At 55.6% G+C, this 27,226-nt stretch overlaps 1 protein-coding gene across 3 annotated transcripts in view; it reads left to right on the top strand.

Annotated features, from left to right (window-relative positions):
- Positions 1-27,226, top strand: part of PIEZO2 (piezo type mechanosensitive ion channel component 2) — a 283,354-nt gene that overhangs the window by 212,234 nt on the left and 43,894 nt on the right. For 2 of the 3 annotated variants that reach the window (XM_072949278.1, XM_072949279.1), the window contains exons 19-33: positions 4,691-4,723; positions 5,076-5,278; positions 7,169-7,329; positions 9,346-9,522; positions 9,779-9,904; positions 11,203-11,403; positions 12,002-12,206; positions 12,291-12,392; positions 12,764-12,929; positions 14,504-14,747; positions 16,999-17,095; positions 18,138-18,297; positions 21,303-21,392; positions 23,285-23,406; positions 24,435-24,506. In XM_072949278.1, coding sequence (XP_072805379.1) covers positions 4,691-4,723; positions 5,076-5,278; positions 7,169-7,329; positions 9,346-9,522; positions 9,779-9,904; positions 11,203-11,403; positions 12,002-12,206; positions 12,291-12,392; positions 12,764-12,929; positions 14,504-14,747; positions 16,999-17,095; positions 18,138-18,297; positions 21,303-21,392; positions 23,285-23,406; positions 24,435-24,506 — 2,159 coding nt within the window. The remainder of the gene's footprint in view (positions 1-4,690; positions 4,724-5,075; positions 5,279-7,168; positions 7,330-9,345; positions 9,523-9,778; positions 9,905-11,202; positions 11,404-12,001; positions 12,207-12,290; positions 12,393-12,763; positions 12,930-14,503; positions 14,748-16,998; positions 17,096-18,137; positions 18,298-21,302; positions 21,393-23,284; positions 23,407-24,434; positions 24,507-27,226) is intronic. The other variant, XM_072949277.1, reaches the window with a different exon arrangement.

Genomic DNA, 27,226 nt, shown 5'->3' with positions numbered 1-27,226 from the left:
AGAGAGGATGCACAGTGTAGACGAGGGCGTGGGATGTCAGTGACCCAGAGAGGATGCGCAGTGTAGACGAGGGCGTGGGATGTCAGTGACCCAGAGAGGATGCACAGTGTAGACGAGGGTGTGGGATGTCAGTGACCAGAGAGGATGCACAGTGTAGACGAGGGTGTGGGATGTCAGTGACCAGAGAGGATGCACAGTGTAGACGAGGGTGTGTGATGTCAGTGACCAGAGAGGATGCACAGTGTAGACGAGGGCATTCGATGTCAGTGACCAGAGAGGATGCACAGTGTAGACGAGGGCGTGGGATGTCAGTGACCAGAGAGGATGCACAGTGTAGACGAGGGCGTGGGATGTCAGTGACCCAGAGAGGATGCACAGTGTAGACGAGGGCATGTGATGTCAGTGACCCAGAGAGGATGCACAGTGTAGACGAGGGCGTGGGATGTCAGTGACCCAGAGAGGATGCACAGTGTAGACGAGGGCATGTGATGTCAGTGACCCAGAGAGGATGCACAGTGTAGACGAGGGCATGTGATGTCAGTGACCCAGAGAGGATGCACAGTGTAGACGAGGGCGTGGGATGTCAGTGACCAGAGAGGATGCACAGTGTAGACGAGGGCGTGGGATGTCAGTGACCCAGAGAGGATGCACAGTGTAGACGAGGGCGTGGGATGTCAGTGACCCAGAGAGGATGCACAGTGTAGACGAGGGCGTGGGATGTCAGTGACCAGAGAGGATGCACAGTGTAGACGAGGGCGTGGGATGTCAGTGACCCAGAGAGGATGCACAGTGTAGACGAGGGTGTGGGATGTCAGTGACCAGAGAGGATGCACAGTGTAGACGAGGGTGTGGGATGTCAGTGACCAGAGAGGATGCACAGTGTAGACGAGGGCATTCGATGTCAGTGACCAGAGAGGATGCACAGTGTAGACGAGGGTGTGTGATGTCAGTGACCAGAGAGGATGCACAGTGTAGACGAGGGCGTGGGATGTCAGTGACCAGAGAGGATGCACAGTGTAGACGAGGGCATTCGATGTCAGTGACCAGAGAGGATGCACAGTGTAGACGAGGGTGTGTGATGTCAGTGACCAGAGAGGATGCACAGTGTAGACGAGGGCGTGGGATGTCAGTGACCCAGAGAGGAGCACAGTGTACAGGGGGGCGTGTGATTCTAAAAGTGCTTGTGGGTTCTAGAATTTAATATTAGCATTTTAGAACTTCTACTTTAAGGATTATTTACAAATGCTACAAAGTGGCAAGAGAGTTCCTTTTCTCTAAGAGTCCAGTGAATGAGGTGAGTGCTGTGTACTTTACAGCAGTTATAAATAAGTGGAATTTAGACCCGAGGAGATTTTACAATGGTAGAATTTCCATTTTCTTTCATGGAAACTAGCTTAAGAGGTGGCTTTCCAAAGTCACTTCCTAGGACAGAATTAAACCTCTTCAACTCTCCATAACTTGTTTCTTCTGTTTCAAATGAGGATGTCTCTCCAGTGCATAGAGTCCGTTCACCAGACACTCAGGGACTCGCAGGGCACACCAAGCACGAGGCTGCAGTTTGCAGGGAGGTGCACAGAGGAAGGTCGGATTTCTGCTCTTGGGGTGGGGGTCCCACAAGCAGTAATTAGGGTAAAAGGGTGGAGGCACAAATTGAGAAACCCACACATAGTAGAGAGCCGGTTGGGGGGTGAGAGAGGGAGAGAAAATGAACGAGGAGAAATGACCTGCTCTCTCAGGATGCGAAGGAGAGAACCACGGTGTCGAGAAGCAGAGGGTGGAGCTCAGAGCCGGGATCAGAATGAAAGCAGGACCAGAGTTACAGGTGTGGCTGAGACAATGCAAAGGGAAGGGAGTGGTCTCGCCGAGGGCAGAGATGGCAGCACAGTGGGATTTGAGGACGGTGGGGGCGGGGCCCCTGGGAGCCCAGCTCTCAGCCGGTGGGTTTGTCACCCCAGAGGGGAACGCCGCCTCCGGTGGTGAGATCGGTGGAGTCAAGAGTATTCCAAGTTTCTTTGCTGGGAGTTTCAGGGAACGTCTTTTACTAGAGTGTGGTGTTTGATTGGTTTTTTGAAAAAGCAGGTCTTTTAAAAGTTTTATTAGAGGGGACAGATCTAAGTGAAGTAGACCCCAGCTTTGCGGTGGCCCTCGGGCTCAGCCGGGCGGCGAGGGAGGTGACCGCTGCCGGCAGGGGGCCCGGCGTTGAGACTGTCAGACACAGAGTCCCGAGGAAGAAACGTCTGCCCAGTTCGTCTAAAGGGCCGTGTCCAGCCCCAGGCCTGCTAAGGGATCTGCTGCTGACAGACATACGGCCTGAGTGTGGCGCACCCCCCACCTGCTGTGCTGTGTGGTCCCTCCAGCTCCACCGCTGGCTCTGCGTGAAAGGGGGACACAGGTTGTCAAGGAGCAAAGAAGACCCGTCACGAGCAGGGGGTTCCTTACTCCACGAATGTTCCCCTGTCAAGCGCTGGACGGAAATCACCTTCCTTTTCGCAGCTTCCTTGGAAGTAAGCGCTGTCCTTCCACGTTACAGCTCAGCAAACTGAGACCTAAAAGACCTGATAAGGAGCTTGGCCAGGCCCCCTGGCGGGTCCGATGTCTGGTTGAGGTTTGAATCTTAGTCTTTCTGATTCGCGAGGGCCCGCTTATCACACAGTTTTGTGTGGCCTGTAAAACACGCTGTGATGAAAGTGAAGGAAAACGGTAGGAAGATGAAAGGATTCACACAGGTGTCTTTTTAAAAGAATAAAATCCAATCATACATTGAAAATACTTCCATTTGTACACGTTTCATGCACGCAGGTGTTCTCCGTGAAGTTTCAGATCGCAGACTCCTAGGCGAGTAAGTGACAGCACCATACACGCCCCCGCCCTTTTCTCTTTTTTCTTTTTTTGTCCTGTTTTACAAGCTGGCGAGCTCGAGCGTCCCAGCTCCCGCGGGCATCGTGCCACTGTTTCCTCGCGAGGAGGATGTCAGAGAGGAAGGGCTTCAGGCCCAGAAGCCCTTCCCCCGCCCCCCCCAGCTCCGTCTAGTCCCAGACCCCTGGCACCTGGAACAGGTTTCCAGAAGTGCATCTCCTGGACTCCCTTCCAAGAGGTGTACTCGAATGCTCATTCCTGTGGTCAGCAGCCTCCCCTCCGTCCGCCCGGCACTTTCGGGGCCCCATTGCTGGAGGACGTTTCGTTGCGCGGCCAAAGTGGCGGCTGTAGGAACAGCCTCATCTCTGCGTTCATTACTGGACAGTGGTTTTCTTGTCAGTCTCCAGTCCTGGTAGCGTCCAGGTAGACGTCAGAAATGGCGGTACTTCCGCACTACAAGCTGCACATTCCTGTCGTAAGGAAAGTGTCTTCGCGCTTGTAAGGTGCCTTCCCCAGCAAGCCCGGAAGGGAACACAGAAATACCGACAGGTGTGCAGCACCTGACTGCCACCTCGGTACCTTTCAACACGTGGGACTCCTGACAACGCAGGGCAGGAGACGAGGTCCCTGAGGTCTGACGAGCAGGCCTGCTGGAGGAGGTGCGGGACTGCAGCTTCAGGAGTGGGGAGCCCTTCCAGAGGTGGAGGGCGAGCCTTCTGGCCTGAGAAAGCAAAGCACACCCCAGCGCGATGTCTTCCGTCACCCTCAGAACGTCCTCTACTCATCAGATTAACAGCCCGTTTCCAACGTTCCGCAATTACCTGCTTGGCACCCTGCTAAACAGAATTACTCTGGAAGGATAAGCTGTCTGAAAGTCTGTGGCTTTATTACAAATTCACTGCAATAGTCACTCAACATCACAGGTATTGTAAATGAGAAACCAGCAAGTTGCACGTGACCTTAAGATTTTTATCCACCCAGACGTCCTCATTTTGTTTAAAAAAAAAGGTAAATTCCAGAAAGGTTAAATAACTTACTCGGAGCCCACACTTGCACAAACACAGTGACATTACTCAGCGTCCACCCCGTGACAGCCAGGCCATGACGTGTGGGTTAATTATCGCAGGTGGAGAAACCAGAGCGTCTCCTAACGCCTGCTTCACTGCCCACGAATGTTGCCTCAGACGCTTGTTTGAATGCGAATGAAAAAATATACTCGAAAAAAAAAAAAGGCCGAGCAAGAGCAGGCTTGTTATTACCCACCATGAAACGCGTGCCCCCGCCCAGGCTCCCCGAGGCTGTAGCTCCCACCCTGGGCGGGGCGCGCAGCCTCCTCTCGGGACCCTGGTCCAGCCGCTCGCATCCTGCCCTCGGGTGGGGGCGGGAGGCGGGCTTCTTACCCCTGCCAGCGCCAGCCTCCGCTGCGTCTGCTTCAGGCGGTGGCAGGATGGGAGCGGCCTGCGCCAAGGCTGCCGGGAACGCCACGTCACCTGAGAGGTTAGGAAATCCTCCTTCCAATGCGACTGACTTGACTGCTGCAGGGTGGTCTGCTGCCTGCCTTGAAAAGCATGGCGTGATTTGCCCCCACGGTCCGAGTGTCCCGCCCTCCACAGCTGCAGCCGCGTCCATCTCAGGCCGGCTGCCGAGCGCAGGGCCCCCAGCCGGAGCACGCTGCGCGCGCCGCCCCAGGATGCGCTGGGCGGAGGCCTGCTGCAGCCGCACACAGGAGCGCGATAGTGATGATCTGTAGCATGATGTGTGATCTCTGACTCTCCTTATAATTCTTCTGTTCTCATCTCCTCTTTTTCCTTTCCACTTCAATTACTTTGAGCAGCATCGAGAAAAAATTACCAATCCACCAAAATGAGTAAGTCCCCCTGTGAAGCCATGAAATGCTAGCTCACACGATGCCATTTCATGCTTCTGCGGCCTGAACTCTGACCATTTTCTCCTGCGGGGAAATGTCAAGTTTAGGTGTCGATAGCTCTCATGACCGACTAATCACTCGAACCCGAATTGGAAAAGCTAACCGAACCTCACCAAATTGACAGTTCATTTTTAGAAAGAGCTTTAAAAAGTAAAAAAGCGCCCAGGCGCTCGCAAGCCCACCTGCCAGGCCATGTCGTGTGCTGATTTCCATTTCGTCTGTCCTCCTCCACAACGCCTCGCTCGCGTGTCCCGGGCCCCTCGTGCCCTGACTCCCTGCTCTCTGCCGGCAGACTGGCCCACCCCGAGGGAAGCCTCCCCGACCTCGCCATGATGAACCTGACCGCCCGCCTGGGGGCGGCGGACACCAAGCCGCTGGCTGGGCCTGGGGAGGGGAAGCCGGGGGGCTGCCCCGCCAAGGCCAAGAAGAGTGAGCTCAGCAAAGACAGCGAGGACGAGGACGACGAGGACGAGGACGAGGAGGAGGCGGCGTCAGGTGAGCTGCCCGCTAGCGGGTGCTGGCTGACGGGCGGCGGGAGTGAAACTTGCCCCAAGTGGGTGAAACGGATGTGCGCTGGACGCAGGCTGCGGTGAATGGAAGTGCGTTCACTGCGGCGCCAAGTAGGGCGAGCGGGCAGCTTGTGCTTGGAAGACCCAGCTCCCCGGTGGCTTTCAGGGAAGGGTTTTAAAGGCGAGGTCGGGGAGAAGGTTGCCGGTGCACGTCAGTCCGTGGACCTTCTCATAGGCTGGTGTTGAGGTAACTGGGAGGTGACATCGTTACCCTTCGGGCTCCAGGCCGTCTGGGGTCCGCGTGCTGGGGGTCAGCGTGCAGCCAGCGCCTCCACCTGGCGGGGGTTTCAGCGCCTGCAAAACGACTCAAGGGTGCGGCTCAGGGTGTGACCTGCAGCCCCCAGGAAGGAGAAACCAAGTCCTTGGCTTTGTTTCAAGGCTGAACCATTGTGCTTGCCTGTCTTCCCGCATGTCTGCGTGTCCCCCTTCTCTGCTTAGCTCGCTCCTGGGGCCCAGGGAAGGCCTAGGAGGCTAATGCTTTTCTACAAACGAGAGGCGGGGACACGCGGGGTTCTGTCCCCAGGGGCCCACGGGGTCCTGCTTAGCTTCCTTTAGTCTGTTAGCTTCCAGGAAGTTTGGGAGAACTGGAGAGCATAGCCTTTGGGGTGACGCTCTGGGGCTGTGACGGTCATTCGCTGCCCCGGCGCTGTGTGCGGACGGTCCCTCCCAGAGGCAGGCTCCCCCCAGGGCTGGCCCTTCACCCAGAAGCGCCCCCTGCGCTGCGCGATGTGTCCTCCAGCGAAGAAGCGTGAGCCCTGGGGGCCGAGGGCTTGGGACCAGGCTTGTCTCACTGCCCAAAGGCAAGTGCGAGCTTTACTTACAGTGACGTCTCACCCTAACTTGGGCCGCACCTGCTCCCTCCGTACCTGCCACCCCCGCCTCTGAAGCATGCCCAGGTAGGGCCTAACCCTTGCGCTGACCTGCCACCCGAGTCACTCTGTGAATGAGTAAAGCCTGGCAAACTTTCAGAGCCAAGGCTGTCACTGCGGCGCCACCCCAGCCGCATCAGGAAGCCACTGCACACAAGGACCCCAGTCTCAGCCCGTGCAGGGCCGTGAGCTTCTGTTTGCGGTGGGGGGGGCGTGCTGGTTGTGCAGGGCCTTGAGCTTCTGTCTGCAAGGGGTGGGGCGTGCTGGTCCTGGAAGGCCCCGTGGGGCTTTCCTTCCAGGGAACCCAGACTGACCTTCCGGGCAGAAGCCTGGGCCAAGGCTGCAACATAATAAGGTAGAATACACGAGGTAGAAAGCAGAGAATGACTAATTTGATTAAAAACTGTCACTAGGGTGAGTCTGGGCGCACTTGGTGGGCTGTGGCCGGGGGTTCAGGCCCAGAACCAGGGTCCACTCTCAGGCTCTTCCTGGGTGGCGGGGGAGGGTGGCGCCTTGCCTGCCCCCTTGTTAAGCCCCAGGAAGGGGACTGGCGCGTAGGGGAGCACTGTTTTGGCAAGAAAAGTGTCATTTAGAGGGAGCTCAGCTACTTAATATTTGGGGTAAATTAGGGAATTATATACCTCAGCCTCAATGGTAAATAAAGTCGACACTGTTTTTCACATAAATGTAATAAGAAGGTGCGTGAAAGCAGTGCTGTGGTGTCTCCGTGTCAGCGCGTGATGTCCGTGCCCTCACATATGGGATCCGTGGGCCCCCTTCCGCCAGATTGAGGCTCTTGGATTCGTCCACTCTGGTTGTCTTGCAGTTTCTCATTACAGTCGGAACAACACAAGATAAGCTCTAAATAATCATTGTGCACACACGCACGCACGCACGCACGCACGCACGCCCCCTTTGTGTTGCTGGGTGCATTCCCTGCGTTGCAGATCTGAGGAACAAGTGGCATCTGGTGATCGACCGGCTGACGGTGCTGTTCCTGAAGTTCCTGGAGTGCTTCCACAAGCTGCAGACGTCCCTGTGGTGGGTCCTGGAGCTGCACATCGTCAAGATCGTGTCCTCGTACATCATCTGGGTGTCCGTGAAAGAGGCAAGTGAACATCGGCGTCCTTCCAGCCATACCGTCAGCGCGGCGCCGCCTCCCTTCCCCGGGTCTCCCTGACTTTTCAGGTGTAATTCCCAGCACATCAGGGCACCAGGGTCTGAGACGGGCACACACTAGACGCTCAGCAAAGCAGAGGACAGCGTCCTGGGAAGGGGGACAGACCTCAGGGGCCCCGGTATCTGCCATTTTCTTTAACGTACGTTCCGTGAGATTCCCATCATCAGGGGTGCAAGGAGACCACAGCCAACCACTGCGTGAAGGATCGCAGTGGTTGGGACCTTCCCTGAGCCCCAGTTTTGCTGTTTGGAAAGCGATAAAAGACAGAAGCCCCCTGACCGGGCCTGTCCACGCTGATCCTGCTTGCTTCTCCATGACAGTGGATCCTGGTGACCCTCGTCCTCGCACTCCCCTCTCTGGTTTCCGAACCCGCACTTCCCGGGCCCCTTCCTCCCTGGTCACCAGCTTTGCTCGGGGGCCTTCGGGCTCTGTCCGCATCCCCTCCTCTGACTCTGCGTGCTCCGTGGGTGACGGCCGGAGCGCCTGTGTCCCGCGTGCCGTCCCCACGCGGCGGGTCGTGCGTCTGGAACTCCAGCCCCATCTCTCCAAGTGACCGCTGGGCAGGACCTCGGCCTCGAGTGTCCCAAAGCGCCTTCCACGTTTGCTACTTGTCGTGTTGTGGCGGCTCTGTAGTGGGTGGGCCAGTCCTCCTCCAGCGGTGCTTTCATCCTCCAGCAGCTCTGAAAGGCGGCTCTTCTCCCCTAAAGCCTCCGCGCTTAGCGCTCACGGCGCTGCCTTGTCCTGGAGGCAAGCAGGTAACGCACCGCAGAACTGCCACCAGCCTGGAGCTGCCATGTTGCTGTTTCGCAGCCCCGCGAGCCAGGCCGGGACACGCAGCTCCGTGAGCGCCTGTGCTGGACACACATTCAGTTTTGCCAGCCGCGTGCTCGCGGTTTCTCCCCCCGATAGCACGGAGTGCTTCTGTGACCTCGGTTTAGCCACATCCAGAGACGAGGGTGACGATATTCAGAGTAAGTGAGGATTTTCCAGGGCTGAGTGAGATGGTGGTGCCTCCAGGCCGTTCAAGGGACTGTGAGCTGTGAGGAAGACTTAGAGATGAGTGGGCGTCTCCCCTGATGGATAAACACACTCACAGGCTGACCCCTTTCCTCCTTGCAGCTGCCCCACCCCAGGCCCTGTCTCCGGCGTGGCCCCCCCGGGGGCACTGGTGCCCCAGTCAGACCCTGGGAGGCGTCCCTGTCCTGTGCTTCCTCCTTCACCCCTTCCCCCGGCCGACTCCACCTCCCACCTCTGCGGCGCTGGCCTGGCGTCGCCCTGTCCCTGTCCTCCTGGACGACTGCAGGGTGTGTGAGCTGGTCTCCTGACCTCGGGCCCAGCCCGCAGACGCACCTGCGCTCTTCAGTGACGCAATCTAAATGAAATGCCATCTTTCCTCGGGGTTCCCCAGTGTAAAGCCCTTCGTGGCTCTGCTCCCTGCACAGAGGCCCATGCACAGGACTTAAAGGGCCGCAGAAACACGGCCCCCAGCTGCACCTCCAGCCTCACTTTCTGCTGCAGCTCAGTACTGCCAACTCCAAAATCACCAGTTGCTTGGGGTCACCTGCCCCCACCACGCTGCTCCCTGCGCTCCTGCCTCCGCCTGTACGTCCTTTACCTGGAACGCCCTTCTCCCTCTGTTGGCCTGGCTAACTTCAGGCACCCTGCAAGGGCCAGTGCAGGTGTCGCCTCTTCCAGGGGATGCTTCCCAGCGCTCCAGGTTAGGCCGAGGACCCCTTGTGAGTCTGCTCCCAGGAGCCTCTGCGTTGCCCGGGGTCACGTTAGTAGACGTCCTCCAGCTACAACCTGTCTCTGCTCCGGGCAAGTCTCTTGGCCCCAAGGGCGTGGCCTGGGAACTCAGTCAGTTTGATTCACCGAGTGGAACCGGACAAATCAAGTTGCCACATTTTGTAGATGTCGAGCCACATTACGTATTTTTGTCCCCAGGTGTCTCTGTTCAACTACGTATTTCTGATTTCTTGGGCTTTTGCTCTGCCGTACGCCAAGCTGCGCCGTCTGGCTTCGAGCGTCTGCACAGTCTGGACGTGTGTGATCATCGTCTGCAAGATGTTGTACCAGCTGCAAACCATCAAACCTGAGAACTTCTCTGTCAACTGCTCCTTGGTGAGCCTCCAAGACTTGCGGGGACTTGCTGACTGGTGAACCCACATCCCCAGGCACGGGCTGTTGGACCCAAGTCAGCTGGGCCCGGGGCGGGGGGGGGGGCCTGGACCCCAGTCTCTTCCGAAGCTGGGATTTCCCCCTTGAGTCGGGGTTCCCGCCCCACCCGGCACGTGCCTCTGCGCAGAGCCACAGGAGACGAGTCTGAACTCGCCTGATCGGAGGGGCCACTTCTTACTCCCCTGTCTCTTCTTTTCAGCCAAATGAAAACCAAACGAACATACCCCTCCAGCAGCTAAACAAGTCCCTGCTCTACAGCGCCCCCATCGACCCCGCCGAGTGGGTCGGCCTGAGGAAGTCTTCCCCTTTGCTCGTCTACCTGCGGGTAAAGGCCTCGTCTGTCTGCGGAGTTAACGTCTGATCCCTTTCCCCGGGGACCCAGTCTCACCCGTATAGTAACCTCACCCTCTTACGTGGCGTTTGCAGTCACCTGCAGCACATATGACTGAATATTCAGAGCAGTATTGCGTTGCCCTGAAAAGAGATTCATCCAGTGGTCTGAGGTTAATTGAATAAAGCATGACAAATATGGTCACTGGAACGTTCTCAAAGGTTGCAGTAGAGACAACATCAGACTCTGAAGGGTGCCCAAGACATGCTGCCGAGTTGGAGGGGAAAAAGCAACCTTCAAAACACCACGCCTGTGATCCCCTTTAGACACAAAGAAATATTATGTAAATCGTACCAAATGGTCACCAGTGATTATTTGAGAAGGAGGGGTAGCATCATGAGAAATCTTTTGCTCTGTGAATTCTCATTCCTTACAGAGTCTAACAAAGGGCATATATGGGTTTAGAGGAAATTAGATAAAAAGAGCATATCTGCGAAAAGAGGATTTTGACTGCAAGTAGCTGCAACAAACAAGTGGAAGCGGTCGGTTCCCGTGAGCCACAGCGCGCTCCGCTGGGCCGTGCTGGCCGTGCGCTTAACACGTGTCTCGGCTCCTGAAATCTTCAGGTGTACTAGACATCTCATTTTCCTTTGCGTAGCTTTCATGTCACGTGGCAGAGGCTGTTGGCAGAGTAGGAACAGTGTCTGCCTTTAAAAGGTGCAAGGATAAAAGCAGCTTGGATCTGAAGAGGGCGACCAGAGTGGTGTCTGGCCCGTGAAGGTCAGCTGCGTCGTCATTAACATCATTACCACCTTTGTTATTCTGCGGTATAATCCGCACATTTTTCCATCCGCTGCTCTTTCCAGCCAGATTTTGGAGGTGCTCAGAAGTTCCCCTCTAATGTGAAGCCCCGTCCTCCAGCTCAGTCTGTCTCCCAGGGGGTCCCTGTAGATCACTGTACAGGTGTTTCTCACTTTCAGTTGCACGGAAGGTTGGCCCGTCCACCCCCCCCCCGAGGTCCCAGGGCACTTCTTCGTGTGCAGGTGTGTACTTCCCAGGAGCAGGAAGGGCCGTCGCCCGTCGTCGGTCTGGGCATCGTAGATCCAACCAGCCTGCTTGGCGCATTGCACGCAACTCCGCCCTTGTGACCATATTGAGTCAGGACTGTATTTTATGGAGGCGGGATTTTACAGAGCGCTGTCCTTTCAGACACCCAGGCTGTTCAGAGCCGGGCTGCTCTAGGCGACTGCGTGGCGGCGCACGGCCTCAGCCCCGCTGTTTCTGGCTTGCAGAACAACCTGCTGATGCTAGCCATCCTGGCCTTCGAGGTCACCGTCTACCGCCATCAGGAGTACTACCGGGGCCGGAACAACCTCGCCGCGCCCGTGTCTAAGACCATCTTCCACGACGTCACCAGACACCACCTGGACGACGGGCTGGTCAGCTGTGCCAAGTATTTTATCAACTACTTCTTCTACAAGTTTGGGCTGGAGGTGGGTTTCCTTGCTCGCCTGTTTTCTTTCTCTTTTCGGTAAGAATTCTAGTGGCTGCTTTGCAGGGCTGGGTCGGGGACGGACCCTGGGGCTTCCTTGCACGTCTCCACGCCCTGATCTCTGTCTCCTCGGGCCCAGGGAGGAGGATGCGGCGAAGAGTCGGCCTGGCCTGGTTGAGTCTTTCCAGGACCAGGTGCCGGTTCCCCTGCTCTGCGGCTGGAGTTGGCCCCCGGGCCTCTGGTCTTACAAACGCCCGAATGGCTGTTTTGCGCATTCTGAATGTGGGGCCTCGGCCGGCCGTTCTGACCTGACGTGGTGGTGGGCCTGTCCCTGGGGAGTGTATTTGGAGCAGGGATGCTTCAGGAGAGCTCACAGCCGCCGTTCTCTCCGCCACTCAGCGTGGTTCTTAGTCGCCGTGGCCTGGTCAGTCTTCCCGGCGGGAGCCCTATGTCCAGCCCTCTGACTTCGTGGCGAAGACGCCCCCAAAGAGGCAGAGCAGGCAAACAGCAGGAGCGCGGGTCCCCCGCCCACTCAGGGCGCACCCCTGACCCCACTCCCCTTCCCTGTAAACCCGACTGCCTCTTTCATCCTCACGCAGACCTGTTTCCTCATGTCAGTTAACGTGATCGGTCAGCGGATGGATTTCTACGCCATGATTCACGCCTGCTGGCTGATCGCCGTCTTGTACCGGCGCCGAAGGAAGGCCATCGCGGAGATCTGGCCCAAGTACTGCTGCTTCCTGGCCTGCATCATCACCTTCCAGTACTTCGTGTGCATCGGCATCCCGCCCGCGCCCTGCCGGGGTGAGCGGCGCTGCGGGCGGGGGCGGGGGAAGGGGGCTCCCCGCAGATGGGGGCACGGGCCCTGACCTCCCCCCCGCCCTCCAGATTACCCCTGGAGGTTCAAGGGCGCCAGCTTCAACGACAACATCGTCAAGTGGCTGTACTTCCCAGACTTCATCGTGCGGCCCAACCCCGTGTTCCTCGTCTGTAAGTGCGTGTCCTGGGAGGTCTTTGGTCACAGGTGCAGTGCGGGTGGAGAGGACAGAGAAGGCCGGACGTCTGCGTCCTGGGCTTGTAAAGAGAGGAAGAGGAGCGAGACTGTTCAACGGCCCCTCCAGGCCTGGGGAGGGTACCTGCCCGCAGACGTTGTCGGGGGGCAGGTCGCAGAAGACCCATCTCAGCCCCTGATGCCTTCACTCTCTGACGGGTGGACGGGGTCTTGGGACGGCCCCCCAAGCCCTGGGCATCTGCGGCCCCTCCTGCACCCCCGCGTGGGCGGCGGGAGCGGGGCCCTGCCTACAGCCCTCCTGATGCCCAGAGGGCGGGGAGGGGCTCATCGCCCACCGCTGTCTCGCCAGACGACTTCCTGCTGCTCCTGTGCGCCTCCCTGCAGCGGCAGACCTTTGAGGATGAGAACAAGGCCGCCGTGCGCGTCATGGCGGGGGACAACGTGGAGATCTGCGTGAGCCTGGACGCCGCCGCCTTCAGCCAGCACAACCCTGTCCCGGACTTCGTCCACTGCAGGTAGCCCTGACCCGCCCCATTCTCTCCCAGTACACACACAGGAAACTGAGCGGCCCCGGGGCAGGACGGCTCAGCCGTCTGGAAGCCGACTTCCGGATCAGCCTCCGTCCTCCCTGGACACCCCTCGGCCGCTCCGGAGAGCAGCCAGCTGCCCCTTCACCCCAGGACAGACACAGGGTCACTCCCTGCCCCGGGTCCCCGAGGCTCCTCCCCGAAGCGTGCTGGCTTGGTGTCTCCCTGTCATTCTCTCAAGCTCGGCTTGCTGACTTCTGAACCCAAGGCAGTCGGGCCGGAGGAGCGGAGGCCTGGGGCTCCTGGAGGTGGGATGAGCAGCTGCAGGCAAGGAGGGGAAACGCATGGAAACACACAGCGCACTCACACACACGCGCGTGCACACAAACACACTCTCGCTCAAATACGCTCTCGCCCAGTTTCACGCCGCACGCCGGGGGGTGGGAGTCCTGGGGCGGTCAGGTACCGCGCCTGCGCCACGCCCCTCGCTCCACCTGTGCGGTGCTGGGATGCCAAGACGCAGCGTCTTAGTCGCTCTCCTTCATGTGCAGATGAGTATGGTGTATTTCATGAGAAAACTCATGCAAACATGTTAAAATGTTGAGTATTTTACTTTAAAAACAGTGAAGCTCCAAAGTCCGCTTGCCTGATAGCGGGCCTCTGAGGTACGACTGATTCCCCAGCGAAGCTGGACAGCGTGGCACGTGTCTGGTGGAAGGATTCCGTATTAAGTCCCACAAAATGCCAAGTCATGTTTCAAATACCTGGCCTGTTACTGGTTCTTCAGCATTTCTCCTCAAACCAGGAAAGAGAAAGAACCAAAGCGAAACCTCTGCGTTTGCTCTGATTAAGCGAATGCAGGGGGGGCGCAGCCCGGAAGCATGGCTTCTGTCAGCCAGTGTCCCAGGCCCGGGACCCCCAGCAGCTGTTTCTGCTGCAGCAGGTCACAGACCCTTGTGGTGGCCTCACCTCCCATCAGGAGGTCGCAGTGGAGGCCCGGCCCCCACCACAGGGCCCTCGACTGGCCCCGGGAGGTGCGGAGGGAGTGTTAGTCAGAGCCTGGAGCTGTGTGTCTGCTGTCGGGGTGACTTCTCATCTGAAGGAGAGCTGGTCATCCCAGGTGGAACCTGCTTGTTGTCATCTGCTCACTCCCAGTTCATGGGCAGGAATCCATTCTCCGTCGCCCTCTTGCTCTGGGAGGTGTCTGTGTCATGGAATTTCCTCGGCCGCATGAGTCTTTGTGGCTCCTTAGGAAGAAAGAGAGGGCCTCTGAGTACTCGGTGGTAGGCAGAAAAGCTGGCTGCCTGTGGGAGGTTAGGCCTAAATTCGATGATATTAAACACATGCATGGTGTTTTCCCGTGACCTCCCCGTCTGTCCCTGCCGGGGCGAGGTCTCCCGTAGACCAGGCGGCGTGTGGTGAGGGGTGAACGCAGGGCTCACAGCTTCCAGGTGGAGGCGACTGGACCGCGCAGCCCTGCTCCCTTCCCGGGTGAGACGCCCCGGCAGGCCCTGTGTGGTGGTGCGTGGGGCCGCCCCTCCACAGCCCGGTGTTGCTTCCAGGTCGTACCTGGATATGTCCAAGGTGGTCGTCTTCAGCTACCTGTTCTGGCTCGTGCTCACCGTCGTCTTCATCACCGGCACCACTAGGATCAGCGTCTTCTGCATGGGCTACCTGCTGGCCTGCTTCTACTTCCTGCTCTTCGGGGGCGACCTGCTGCTGAGGCCCATCAGGGTGATCCTGCGCTACTGGGACTGGCTGATCGCGTACAACGTCTTCGTGATCACCATGAAGAACATCCTGTCAGTAAGTGGCTCCCCTGGGGAACCCACGCGCGGTCCGGTGTGAGTCCGGAGATCCGTTCTGTGGTTGTTAAAAGCCCAGGGTGCATCGCGCTGCTCTCTTAAAAGCCCTAGATGAGATGCTCGCAGTTCAAACGACCATTTACTTTTCTTTGCCTTGCCATATTAAGTGGAATCCTTTGGGCTCATTTCCGTCCTCTCAAGGTCACACGACCAGAGGATACGTATTCGTAGGCATAAACTCTAGAATGTATTTTTTAATATAAAATTCCATCCCGCTCCGAGGAACGATTTGTCGTTCCTCCTGCCATGTGCGACAATGTGGCCCTTTTGTGAGTTGAATCAGTCGTGGAATTGCTTCAAAAATTATATCTATCAGGTTGGCTAAAAGCAACTCTCTTACCTGGAAAGAGCTGTGGAATGGAGTGTGGACCGCTCTGTGACTCTGGGCTGGGATGAGGAGGAACAGGAGAGCGAGGCAGGAATGTCATGAACCCATGAGACGTGGGAGATGCTGAGGAGGCGGCAGCTTCACAGCTCCTCTTGGCCTCTGAGTGTCAGGACAGAAACCAGCCAGAACAGCGGAGGGTTGAGGCAGACCCCTCCCCTCTGCAAAGTGTGGCTGCTGCGACGTTAAACAGCCACGCTCCAGGGCACCACATGGCCCCTGACCTGGTAGACAAACTGCCCACAAGTCATCCCAAAGTCCCATGAAATCTCTCAGGCCACAAAGATACCTTTTCAGCTCCTTACTGTATGAGGAGATGAACAGCCTTCCCTGAGCTGAAGGAATCACACAGCCCGAGCTCCCCTTGACCCAGCGCCTGCCGCCCGCAGGCTGTAGCTGTCGGTACATTAGATGAGCAGGTGCGTTAGAGGAGCAGGTGCGTTAGAGGAGCAGCGAGCCGCGGCTTCCTGCTTCTCCCCTTCCTGGGACTGAGAGATGAGCTCACCTGGCAATTCCACTGGAAAGCACTTAACTGTTTTTTTTTTTTTTTTGGCACGTGCGTTGCTGTGTTCAGAGGTCTTGGGACACCAAATCTGTATGTAACCACTAGTATGTTATTTGAAGGATTTATTTTGTCTACAGTCCGTTAACATGTTAAGTTTCTAGTTGGTAGTAAAAAGTGATTTTTTGCATTAGTTCTACCCCACTACCATTTGTTTGCACGTAGGGGTGTCCTGAGAGTTGGAGGAGGAGACAGGACATGGGATCGCCCTTCATTCTAAAGCCAGTCCGCTGGGGAGCGATCTGTGGCTGGAGACTGATCCCCACAACTGTTCCTCAAAAGCGTGTGGCTACAAAGCTCACTCTCTCACTCACTGATTCGCTCGCTCACTCACTCATTCGTAAGCCTGTGTTGCAGATCTGTGCTCTGCTGGGCACTGTTTTGTATCTTGAAGAACTGGAGTTGAGCAGTACTCAGGTTTTACCCTTGAGGAACTCACATTCCAAAGGAGAAAACAGACTTCCTTATAAATAATTTTAGTACAATCTGTTAAAGCTAATTATCACAACATTTCAGGAAAACAGCACGAAGCCAAACTCCTATTACCTTCCATAGATAAGCTGGAAAGAGGCTTCCTGGAGGCGATGCCTTTTGAATCCATCAGAAACTTGAAAGACAGATTCAGTGATGTCCAGGGAGACAAGGCAGGGAGGATGTTCCCTGAGGAGGAGGCTGTTTTCCCCACCTTGGGATGTGGACTTGACCATGACCGGAAATCACTGACGCGAGACGACGACATGCCGGTCGGCAGAGACCTCCACTCAGAGCACTGGCTGGACAAGAGCCAGCCCGGGGCACACGCTGTCTGCCTGTTCCGGGAACTAACGCGTGTGGTTATCTCCTGGCAAGCCCTGCAGGCTTGCTGTGTCTGACTCGTGGGAAATAATAGAGTGAAAAATACAGATACCCGTGCCAGAAGCCCAGTCCTGGGGTCTTCGCCCCTCCGCCGGCCATGCATCACAGAGCCGGGCTCGTTCCTGTGATGCTCTAAGAGTCCCCCTTTGGAAGGAGAGGTGCTTCCAGGTGCCCACAGCCTCACGCCGAGGGCTCGCCCTTTACTCGCTGGGTTTGACGCCCCCAAGAAATGACGTATCAGGTGCCCTGCCCCGCGGGGGCTGAACCAGGCAGCTCTTACCCCTTGTGAGCACTGAGACTCGGAGTCCCTGCACGTGCTGGGATCGCAGGGCAGCAGCCTCCTTCTCTGGCGCAGGGCTTCAGAGTGTGCCTCTCCCGTTTGCTTTTCAGATAGGCGCTTGCGGCTATATTGAGAAATTGGTTCAGAATAGCTGCTGGTTCATCCAAGCCTTCAGCCTGGCCTGCACAGTCAAGGGCTACCACATGCGTGAGTACGAGAAGCGAGTTTGGGGACGGGAGACAGAGAAGGCAGGGCAGCTGGTCCTTCGAATGTAAACACCGGCTCAAAGCGCAACTCCCAGTTCCGTCCACTGTCTAAGGCCGCTGTAGGCTGGTGCTGCACTGGGAGCCTGTTGTCCGTCCGTGGCAGGACGCGCCCCCTCCGGGCACTGGCCATCTTTACAGACTTCCGGTCCCCCTCCTCCCGCAGCAGGTTTGGGGGTCGTGTGCGGCCTGTGGCTACTACTTGAACTTCCCTGAGTTACAGTAGGAAGGGTCACAGTGCCCGTGAGTCCCCATGGTTGTGTTCCTGGCCATCAAAGTAGCTCCGCTCCAGACCCTCCTCCCTGCCGGGAGCTCAGAGACCCTCCAGCTCGGGGGGAGGACGGTTGGGAGGAACAGCAGAGTTTCTGGAGCTAGACTCCCCACCTCGCCCACCCCAGGACAGAGAAGGGAGCCCCATTTCCTCCCCTCTGCCTCCTGCGCCAGGACCCTGGACAGCGCCACACGGGTGGGCCGCTTGAACTTGGCGCTCTCCCAGCGCTGCCTTCCTGTGAAGAGTTGCTGGAATCTGCTTTGACTTGGGGTCAGATGTGCTGTTGCCCCCTTTCCCAGTAGAGCGTAGCTGCCCTGCCCGGGGTGCAGCCCCTCCCCACAACGGAAGTGTCTTTTGGACCAGAGATTTCCTCAGGCCTTGGGACGTAGGCACTACTTCTCCGTAGCCTTCCTCGTTGAGGGGATGAGGGTCCCTTTCTCCCAAAGAGAGAGGAGTACTCAGGTGCCCTCCTGGGACAGCAGCCTCCTGCACCGTACGTCTCCAAGAGCTCACTTCGCGGTCAGCCTTCTGAATCGGCACTGGGCTTGGATTTGGAATGTGAGCCCTTGATGGTCAATAAATCCACTCACAAGGGAGTCGATGTGCCCTAGGGTGACTCTTAGGCCTGTGTGACCTCCCAAGTCTGACGTGCTGCAGACTTTATAAAATCGCAAAGAAATGGATGCTCACTTAAATTTTTTTTCCTTTGCTCCAGCGGACGATGACTCCTCGTGCAAACTGCCCAGCGGGGAAGCAGGGATCATCTGGGACAGCATATGCTTTGCCTTCCTCCTGCTGCAGAGAAGAGTCTTCATGAGCTACTATTTCCTGCACGTCGTGGCGGACATAAAAGCCTCTCAGATCCTGGCATCAAGGTGGGTCAGGCTGTGGGGTCAGCTGTTCAGTCTGGAAGGGATGCTGTGCCATGCCTGGGGTCTGAGCTTGCTTGTAGAACCACGGGAAATTGAGAAATGCCTTCCAAGGAAGCTGACCCAGGAGGCTCTAGCCCAAGGCCTCCAGGGTCTAAAATAGAAGAAAAGTAAGTCAGTCTCGGGAGTGGAGTTGTGCCCAACGGGGGCTGGACACCCTGGAAAGTCAGGGACTGGCTGGTGCCCTGCGCCCCTTCAGTCTAGCTCGCCCCCAGGGCAGCTCCTTCTGGCCTCTGTCAGAACAGGGACCTGGGCCACGGTGGTCTGGAGGCTGGTCCATCTTCCCCCTCCTTGCCTCCACGTTAAGGAGAAACTCCTGGAAAGAGAGAAACACGCCGTCTAGTACTTTCAGGTGGTAGACGGAGGAGAGTGTTGCTCCAGCCTCTTCCCGTCGGCCCGTCCTCCGGTCTCTGCCCAACAACCTGCCTTTTCTGTTCTCCAGGTCACGGGCACCATTTGATTATCACCTTCTCCTTAGATTCTGCGCTTTTTCCATTTTCTGCCCCTAATCTGAGAGGGTTGGGGGAAGGACCGGGAAGAGAGCTAGGGATCAGAGAGGGTGTCGCTGAGATGGGGCAGAGGCAGCACGGGGTCCTGGAGAGCGTGCCCGGCTCAGACCCGGGCCTTGGCTGGGCCCCGTCGGACGGTGGTGCCCCGCAGCCTGGTGGACACTGGTCTGCATCGTGTGAGCTGCCCGTGTCTGTCACTCTGATTTGCGGCCTAAACTAAAGCGTCTCTGTTTCACCGTCAGTGTTCCTAGGGCCCAGGCCTTCTCCTGCCAGGGTAAGCAGAATGTTAGTTTCAGAGGTGCATTTCAAGGGGGAAGACGCCCAGCCCTTGTTACCGACTTGGAGCCAAACAAAAGAGACCCAGCTGTGTAATCTGAGGACCTTGCTGCCCTCAGTCCTCACGATGTGCTCTGACTTCCTTGAGGGCCGGTACTGGCCCAGGAATTTACCGGTAGAGCTGTTTTTCTGGTGCCCGGGACATCATTTTGGAAGCTCTCGAGCCGCTAGTCACCGTGTCTACCTGCATGTGGCAGCAGCCGGTACTTCTGCTGGTAAATGCCTTTCCCTAAAATTCGGTCCTAGACCACCAGGATATAATAGTGAGCCAGGGTCTTTCTCTCAGAGTTCTCACAAATACTCAGAAAACATATTCCTCGTGTTGTAGAAGCGGGAGGCTTTGGTCCAGAGTACAGCTCATGCTTGTCAGAGAAAAGCCGTGACTTCGTAAGCACTGAACTCACAGCAGCATTTCCCAAGGGTAGACATCATTCACCCATGTATGTTCACTGCCTCCTCTGTTATCGGGGGAGGGGGTACTGCCCTCCCTCACAGAGCCTGCACAGGGGCGCTGTGCCCAGGATTCCGGCTCTAGCCGGTGGTGGTGCCGACCCCAGAGGGAGGGGGGTCTGTGAGCTCTCGCCGGGAGGGAGGACGGGCCACGACTGCGGGGTCCTGGGTCTCGTGAGCTTGTGACGTCAGCCCGCTGGAAGCCAGCGGGCAGCGGAGTGGATGGATCTGGAGATGTGGACAGACTTGAGTGTCATGTGACATGGACGGTGTTGGGGCAGGGCAGTGGCCGCAGCTGCCTGGGGGGAGTGTGAAGGTGAGAAGAGGACCCTGGGGCTTCACATGTAAGAGCTGGGCTGAGGGCAGGGCCGCGGAGAAGGTGGGAACTGAGCTGGAAAGGAGAGCGGGAACCCGGAAAGCGTGGGACCCGGGGGGTGCTCTTCACAGCGGATGGACGTTCAGGAGACAAGATACTCAAAGACAAGACTGAACCCTGAGCACTGAAATCAGTGGCCTCGACAGGTGGGGTCAGAGCCAAATACCAGTGAGTGGAGGCGGAAGGGAAAGGCTGGTGGACGGTGCCTGCAAGGAGTCCGGCTGCAGGGCCAGTGACGTGACGCTGTGCCTGGGAAACCGTGGGGCATGCGTGGTTCTTTCTCCAAGATTAGCAAGATTGGAGCCTGTCGGCATGCTTACGGGCAGGATTCAGTCATGGTGGGAAGGTCGAGGTGCAGGGAGGGATAAAGGACAGGCGGGGGGCGGGGTCCCTCAGGCAGGCCGTGGACAGCGGAGTGTCACCTCCTCCATGTCACTGTCACCTCAGGAAAGGGCATCACCCCGTGACTGTGTTCTTTTTGGGAAGTGGGAAGCTGCGTCATGTCCAGGCGTGAAAAGCCCTCAACAGAATATTCTAGATTTGAGGAAAGTGTAAGCAGTCTGAAGTAGCCACTTGAGAACAGCAGGAGAGTGTCCGGGGAGTGTGGGTGGGGGCTCGGGACCATCCTCCCAGAGCCCTGAACTTCTGTGCCCCTGACACCAGCCCTCACCACCCAGCACGGGGCCGGCACCCCACTGGTTTCCTGCAGACTTGGGGTCTGCCAAGCAGAGGGGACAGGATGGCACTGGGGCAGAGTTGAGGATGGTGAGGGGCCGATGTGCTCCATTGGGACCTGACATTGACCGAACAGGAGGAACGAAGGACAGAGGGAAGAGAAGCCCAGAGGCTGGACCGCGCACCCCACTGCGCTTGCCGTGGGGATGCCCCAGCCCCTCCAGCCCTATCCTGCTGATGGAGTGGAAAACGAACCTGAACTCACTCCTAAAAACGTCCCCTCCTGTTATGATGAGGACCGCTTGCTGGGGGACAGGCTTGGAGAGCCCTTGAAAGTCTCCGAAAACACACACCGTTTTCCCTTTAATGGCCCCCAGCGGCGTGCGCAGCGCCCTCCCTCCCTCCCCCGGGAGGCTGCAGGCTGTGCCCTGTCCATCCCCTGGGAAGGAGCTTCTAGACTGGGCTGCGTGACGCCCACTCCAGCCCAGAGGCTCCAGCCAGCTGCCCCAGAAGAAATCTTTCCTAACCCTTCGTAACCGTTTTCAGGGAGGGTGGGTAACGATGATAAAAGTGTTCATTTATCTGTGTTTCTGAATTTCCTTTAGAGGGGCTGAACTTTTCCAGGCCACGATCGTAAAGGCTGTCAAGGCAAGAATCGAGGAAGAGAAAAGGTCAATGGACCAGCTGAAGAGGCAGTAAGGACGCTTTCGTGTTATTGTGGGTTTGCCTGGTCCCCTCCCTCCACATCGCAGCTCCCGGGGCGCCCCGCCCCCTGAAGAACCCGTCTGTCCGTGTAACTTTCACTCCTGCCCAGGCGTTTGCCCTGCGAGGGGCAGTGGCTCCTGGCCTGGACTGAAGTGTAACGGTGTAAAGGACAGAGAGGGGGAGGGGAGGGGAGCCGCCGTGGCCGAGACCAGCGTCAGGTCCGAGTTCTCTCTCTGCTCCGGAGCCTGGAGCAGGTCTCTGGAATTCTCTGGATCCCAGTGTCCTGTGTTCAGCTAGGGCTCACGGTTCCATTTGGGTATTTGTAAAGAGTAAATGAGTTAGTGAGCGAGGCAGGGCCTGTCCCAGTGACACTCACTTGGGGGAATGTCTGTTAGCTCTAGGGGCTAAGGGAACAAACGCAGAGTCCTCGCTTTGCGAGGCTCTTTAGAGATAAAATGATCCAGTCTGTTTGGGAAGAAACCGATGACCTCTATTCTGGGTGACTTAAAATCCAAAACTGAAAAAAAAAAACAAACCACCACACAATCTGTAACCAGCTAGACGCAGCACTAGAAACGCGCCTGCTGCTTCCCTGTGTCCAGGTGAAGGCCTCCTCGCGCGCCGCCCTGGGCAAGCCAAGAAATGGACTCCACCCCGGAGAGCTGGGAGTTGTTTCTTTCTTTTCTTGTTTAGTTAGCCCACAGAAAACAATTATTTTCCTAGAGTGGACTTTCTAGCAGTGAGTGGAACTTCTGAAGATGGGGAGCACCTCCTGGGTGTAGGGGTGGGTTGAAGAGCTGACGGCCATAGAATTCAAAACTGAGCTGCTTTCTCCAGGAGAACGGAGGCACCGTCAGCCCCCGGGAGCTCCTGAGTTTGCTAAGACAGCTTCCTTCTACCCAGGCTCGTTCCCAGCTCCTTCCCTGTGCAGGAGCATTTGCCAGTGTGCACTGCCCTGCCCCGTGCCTGTCAGCACAGAGCGACGAGCCGCATAAACGTATGTGATGAAAACACAATGCGCTGTAGCGGTTGCTAGTGCTGTTCCCGGCTGCAGAAGTAACAGATACGGACCCGCGTTTAGACTGTTCCTAATTTCCCACAAGCGAGGCCCGTTGCCACAGTTTACTTCACTGGATTTCCCTATTTGTTGGAGAATGCGTCCTCCCCGATGAGAGGTCAGAATAACAAAGAATGAAGGCGATGATCCTTGCAGAAGGCAGGCGGAAAAATGTCGTTGAAGCTGCACACAGCAGAAATGCCACTTAAGTCAGTTGAAAAACTTGAGCGTTATATCCAGAATGTTAAGAAACTAAATTAAGAGTGAAACATCTCAAGGGGGCAGGTCTGGGAGGTCAAGTCCAGCGTTGCGGTTTCTGAGTAAACAAAACCTGCAATAGTGCATTTTTCCAGATCCAGTAAGAGATTCGATTTGACATAGAGAAGTCACAAGACCTGATAAAATACTCTTGAACATCTGAGGAGCAACTTGCTGTTTACAAAACAATTCTCACACACATACATCTTTTCCCTCGATCTTCACAACAGCTTTGTGAGGTAGACAGTTAGTGCAAAACCTGGGAGAATAAAGGATTTACATCTCATAACATGCTGTGTGCAGAATGGCTTGGGTACAAGGTGTAGGTGGACGTAAAATGTTGCACATCCAACCTAAGCATAATCACTATTGATTGCATTATTAAGCTGGTGTCTATGCAGTGCAGAGAACATGGACATAAGGAAGCAGGGGGACACTTGTTGCTAACGAGTAACTGTCCACAAGTCCCAGGCGTTGGCCGCCTTGCCTGCGGTTCTAGCTGCTTGCGTGGAAGCGTGTGGGTGACCGCGGGTGTTCTCGGCTTTCTGCTGCTGTTCTGTTGTGCAGGATGGATCGCATCAAGGCCAGGCAGCAGAAGTACAAAAAGGGTAAGGAGAGGATGCTGAGCTTGACCCAGGAGCCAGGGGACGGCCAGGATGTGCAGAAACTCTCTGAAGAGGACGACGAAAGTATGTGGAGGCTCTTCCTTCTTCCTCGCGTGCTTGGCGTTGAGTCTTAGCGGGGCACTGGGCAGGGCTGTCAGATGGCGTTGCTTTTTGTTCTGCCAATTTTATCAATGTGTCTCTTTAGCTCAGCAAGTTATACGTTCCCCGTGGTGAACGGGATGCATTTATTTCGTGAAGCACATGTTTGATGAATCCATGACTTCACGAGCATCTCGCCTTCAGCAGGATGACTTTAGTCAGCAGACAGCCTGCTTCCGTTTCACAGCCGTGTGCTGCTGAAGACGACGCGCGTGACTTCACTGCGTGTGTGCCTTTAGGGAAGGTGTTTAAGATGGTTGGTTTCTGTGAATGTTACACAGAAAAGAAATACATAGGCATCTGAGTAATAGTAGTTAAAATAACATTCTATTGTGGTCTGTTCCAATGAAACTTAAGATGAAATACGGATTTATTATATCAAATTATAGATTTGTTATATCCAGTTTAGTTTAAAGGTCTTTTTAAAGTTATTTGCATGCTTTCCTACTTGAAGGGGATGGAGAAATAATGTGCAGTATCTCCCCGGTACATGATGTCTGTTCATTGACATTAAATTTATATTTTCCCAGCCATGCATTAAAATAATCACAAGAAAAATCTCCAGTTATTGCAATGTATGCATATTAACCAATTATTTGCCACTAAATTGTTCTGTAATATATGAGTGATGTTTCTTTTCTGTTAGTTCCATGGAAATTTCAAGGTGAGATGCATTTTTGACAGATAAGCCCTCTTTATTGTATTTCTTTACACGCCCTCAGCTACTGAGAAGGAAGTGAAAATGTGGCATAATGTCCTTAGAATCCTTCATACTTACCTCGTGAAACCGACCGCGCTCCGCGGGAACGCTTCAGAGTCCGTGTAGTTTCCTGACCTCTGATGTATTTTCGCAGCTTGTCTAGAGCTTGACAATTTGAGTTGTTAAAAGAGTGGTTTTCAAAGTTTGTTTTCTGACTTTACACGAATTAATATTTGGACGTATTTTATTTTAGGAGAAGCAGACAAACAGAAAACCAAGGGCAAAAAAAAGCAGTGGTGGCGGCCTTGGGTTGACCATGCTTCCAGTAGGTTTCCTTGATCCTCTTACAATTTCGTCAGTTCTAACCCTTATATCCTTGACCAGAATTCAGGCGTCCCCGTGACCTGTGTGTCCCATGCATGGTTTGAGCCTTGTGACTTGATAGGGGGTCAGAGCGTAGGAAAAGTGTGATCCCTGTGGGTGTCTGAGCCCGACAGCGGAGTCTGGTGGAGCCACCAGCGGATCGCCGCGCCAGCTGGAGAAAGCCCCCGGCAGCATCCATGGGCTCAGAGAGGGGAGAGGAGCTGACTTCTCTGTTACCCAGGGCTGAGGTCTAGGGCTCCGTGACATGTGCTTGTACCGTGGCTAAAAACCCAGATGAAAAACGAGCCTCAGCTCCGCCCGGGGCTCTGACATCAGAGCATCACTGTGTTCGAGGTGCCTGTGACCCTCTTTGTGAGGCACTGGGCGTGGTGCCGAGGAGCCTCCCCTCCCCTCGTTCCCAGAGCTTTAGTTTCACTTGCATGTAACGTTTCTTGGCAAGGTGTTAACCTTAAGGATGAGGATGCCTTAAAACGCATTGACTTTCTCATTGCCTCCTCCTCAGTTTCAAGAAAGCTGTAAAACTACACTCCAGATCTGATGCCCCACATGGGGCAGGGCCTCGCAGGCCCCTGCAGCTCAGCCACGACCAGTTCAGAGCAAAGTCCAAAGACAGCTCTGGAAAAGCAGAGCGTGATAGCCACGTGGAAGTCGTGCACCCTCCTCCATCGCAGGAAAAGATGGAGGAGATGCAGAACTCGGGGGTGTCCTTGTTCTGCGTAGCAAAGGAGAGCCCGCTGTCTGTTGCAATGCTGTTGCCATGGGGTGATGCGCTCCAGTCTGGCCTGTCACCCAAGAGATCGTTTTCTAAAATCAGCAAGCCAGTTTCAGGAACTTGCTCATCAAAATTTGCTCAGTATGCCTGGATGTCATCAAGTTCAACCCCAAATGTTGAATTTTAGCATTACGGCATTAAAAAAAATCCATGCCTCAGGAAGAGTTGCATTTCATCCGCTGCTCAAGTCAAAAGATCAGGATGCAGTTGGACATTCTGTCTGGCTCTGATTGCCTCCCACCGGCTTGCTGGCCGGGCCGTGGTCCCCTGGTGCAACACCACATGTCTGCTCCTATCAAGTCACAAGGAAACTGTGCCCATCCTTCTGTTTTTAAAGGGCCCTTTGCCGGTTTAGAGAGACCTGTCTATTGCGAGATGGGGTCATAGTGAATGACTTGTCCGTTCCCTCGGTGTAAATCCCCACCTCAGTCTTGGTGGTTCTCGCCTTTTCTCAGCTGAACGTTGCATCTTGGAAGGAACTGGATATGGTCTTTGATCGTCCCCTTACAAGTTGGTTATCCTTGAAAGAACTTCCCGTGAAGGTTACTGACTATAGATTTCCCGATCATTTCACCCTCATTATGTCAGGTTCTGGAAGCCTGGTAGTGAGCTCCACGTGCCTGGTTACAGCACCTCCCGGTGCAATAATGCAGGGATGTGTGTGATGCATAGTTTGGAATCAGAGTCTCACCGTGGCATTAAATTTTTCCTACAAAACATTATTTTGACAAGCTGGTAAGGAAAGGAGAGGAACTGACCTGTGATTTATTTTGTAGACTGACGAGTTCCAACCCTTGTCTTTAGATCTGGAAGCCCTTGGTTGAAAGCCCTTTTTCTGACCCCTTGTGTCACGGGCTCTGACAGAGGTGTTTCTCAGAGGTGCCGAGCGTAAGAGTGAGTAGTTGGCACCCCCGTGCGTAAGCCTGCTGACGACGCGATGGCGTCGCTGCTCTGTCCCTGTTGCTGGTGAGCACTCGCGATCTGAACGTGGCCTGCAGGTGGCAGGCCCCCCTCTTCCACATCTGTGTGCACACAGACGATCGCATTATTGCTGTTCAATCGTACCTTCCATCACTTCAGTGTCACCTAACTTGGTGCCCCATCACTTCGCTGTCAAATAGCTGAGCTAAAGGGCTGAGTTTCTGGGATGCAGGTGGTGGGATCTGAAGAGCCACGGTCCCGCTCAGCGTCAGTGTCGGCGTCCTGGGGACGGATGCCGGCTGGTCCTTGTAACAAACATGCATGTAAACTTCTCTCCTTGTGATGAGCAGAGGGAACTTCAGAAAATACTCTCCATTCATGTCCTAGTTTCATTTCAGCCGTATTTTGCAAAGGACTAGGAGACCTTATTTTAAACATTTCCTTCTTTTTTTTAATACATTAATTCCGTGTGTCACATACAAATTGGCAGCATTTTTTAAATGACAAAACCAACATATGACTGCTCATGATGAAAACTGCTTGGACTCAGTGTCCACGTGAAAAAAAAGTTAGAGAAGGTATGATTGAATACACTTCAAGCTCTTGTTGACTGAAGAGCCTATAATGAGGGTAAAATGTTCAACCCGGGAAGTCTCCATTTTTACCAAATGACCACGTGCCCTGAAGTCTGCGTGACTTCCCTGCAGATCTCTGAGCTTATCCGAAGCGTCACTTTAAAGGCCGTCCTCACCGCCAGACGTCGTGCTGTGGCTTTGGTTGGCTCCTGCTTTCTCTTACGTTGTACTGCACCTGTTTCCTCCGGCCTGGACCCAGCCCTCTGGCCGGGTTCTTCAAAAGACGAGTAACAAGTGACAGGGCTTCTGTTCAAGGATATAAGGCCCAATTCATTCGCTCTGCGTCTTCACGGACGGAGGCTTCAGATACATCTGAAGTCATGTGCAAAATGT

This window comes from Vicugna pacos, chromosome 24 (assembly GCF_048564905.1).
Source record: "Vicugna pacos chromosome 24, VicPac4, whole genome shotgun sequence".
NCBI lineage: Eukaryota > Metazoa > Chordata > Mammalia > Artiodactyla > Camelidae > Vicugna > Vicugna pacos.
The sequence above is the reverse complement of the archived record's forward strand: the minus strand, read 5'-3'. Positions and strand labels throughout refer to the sequence as shown.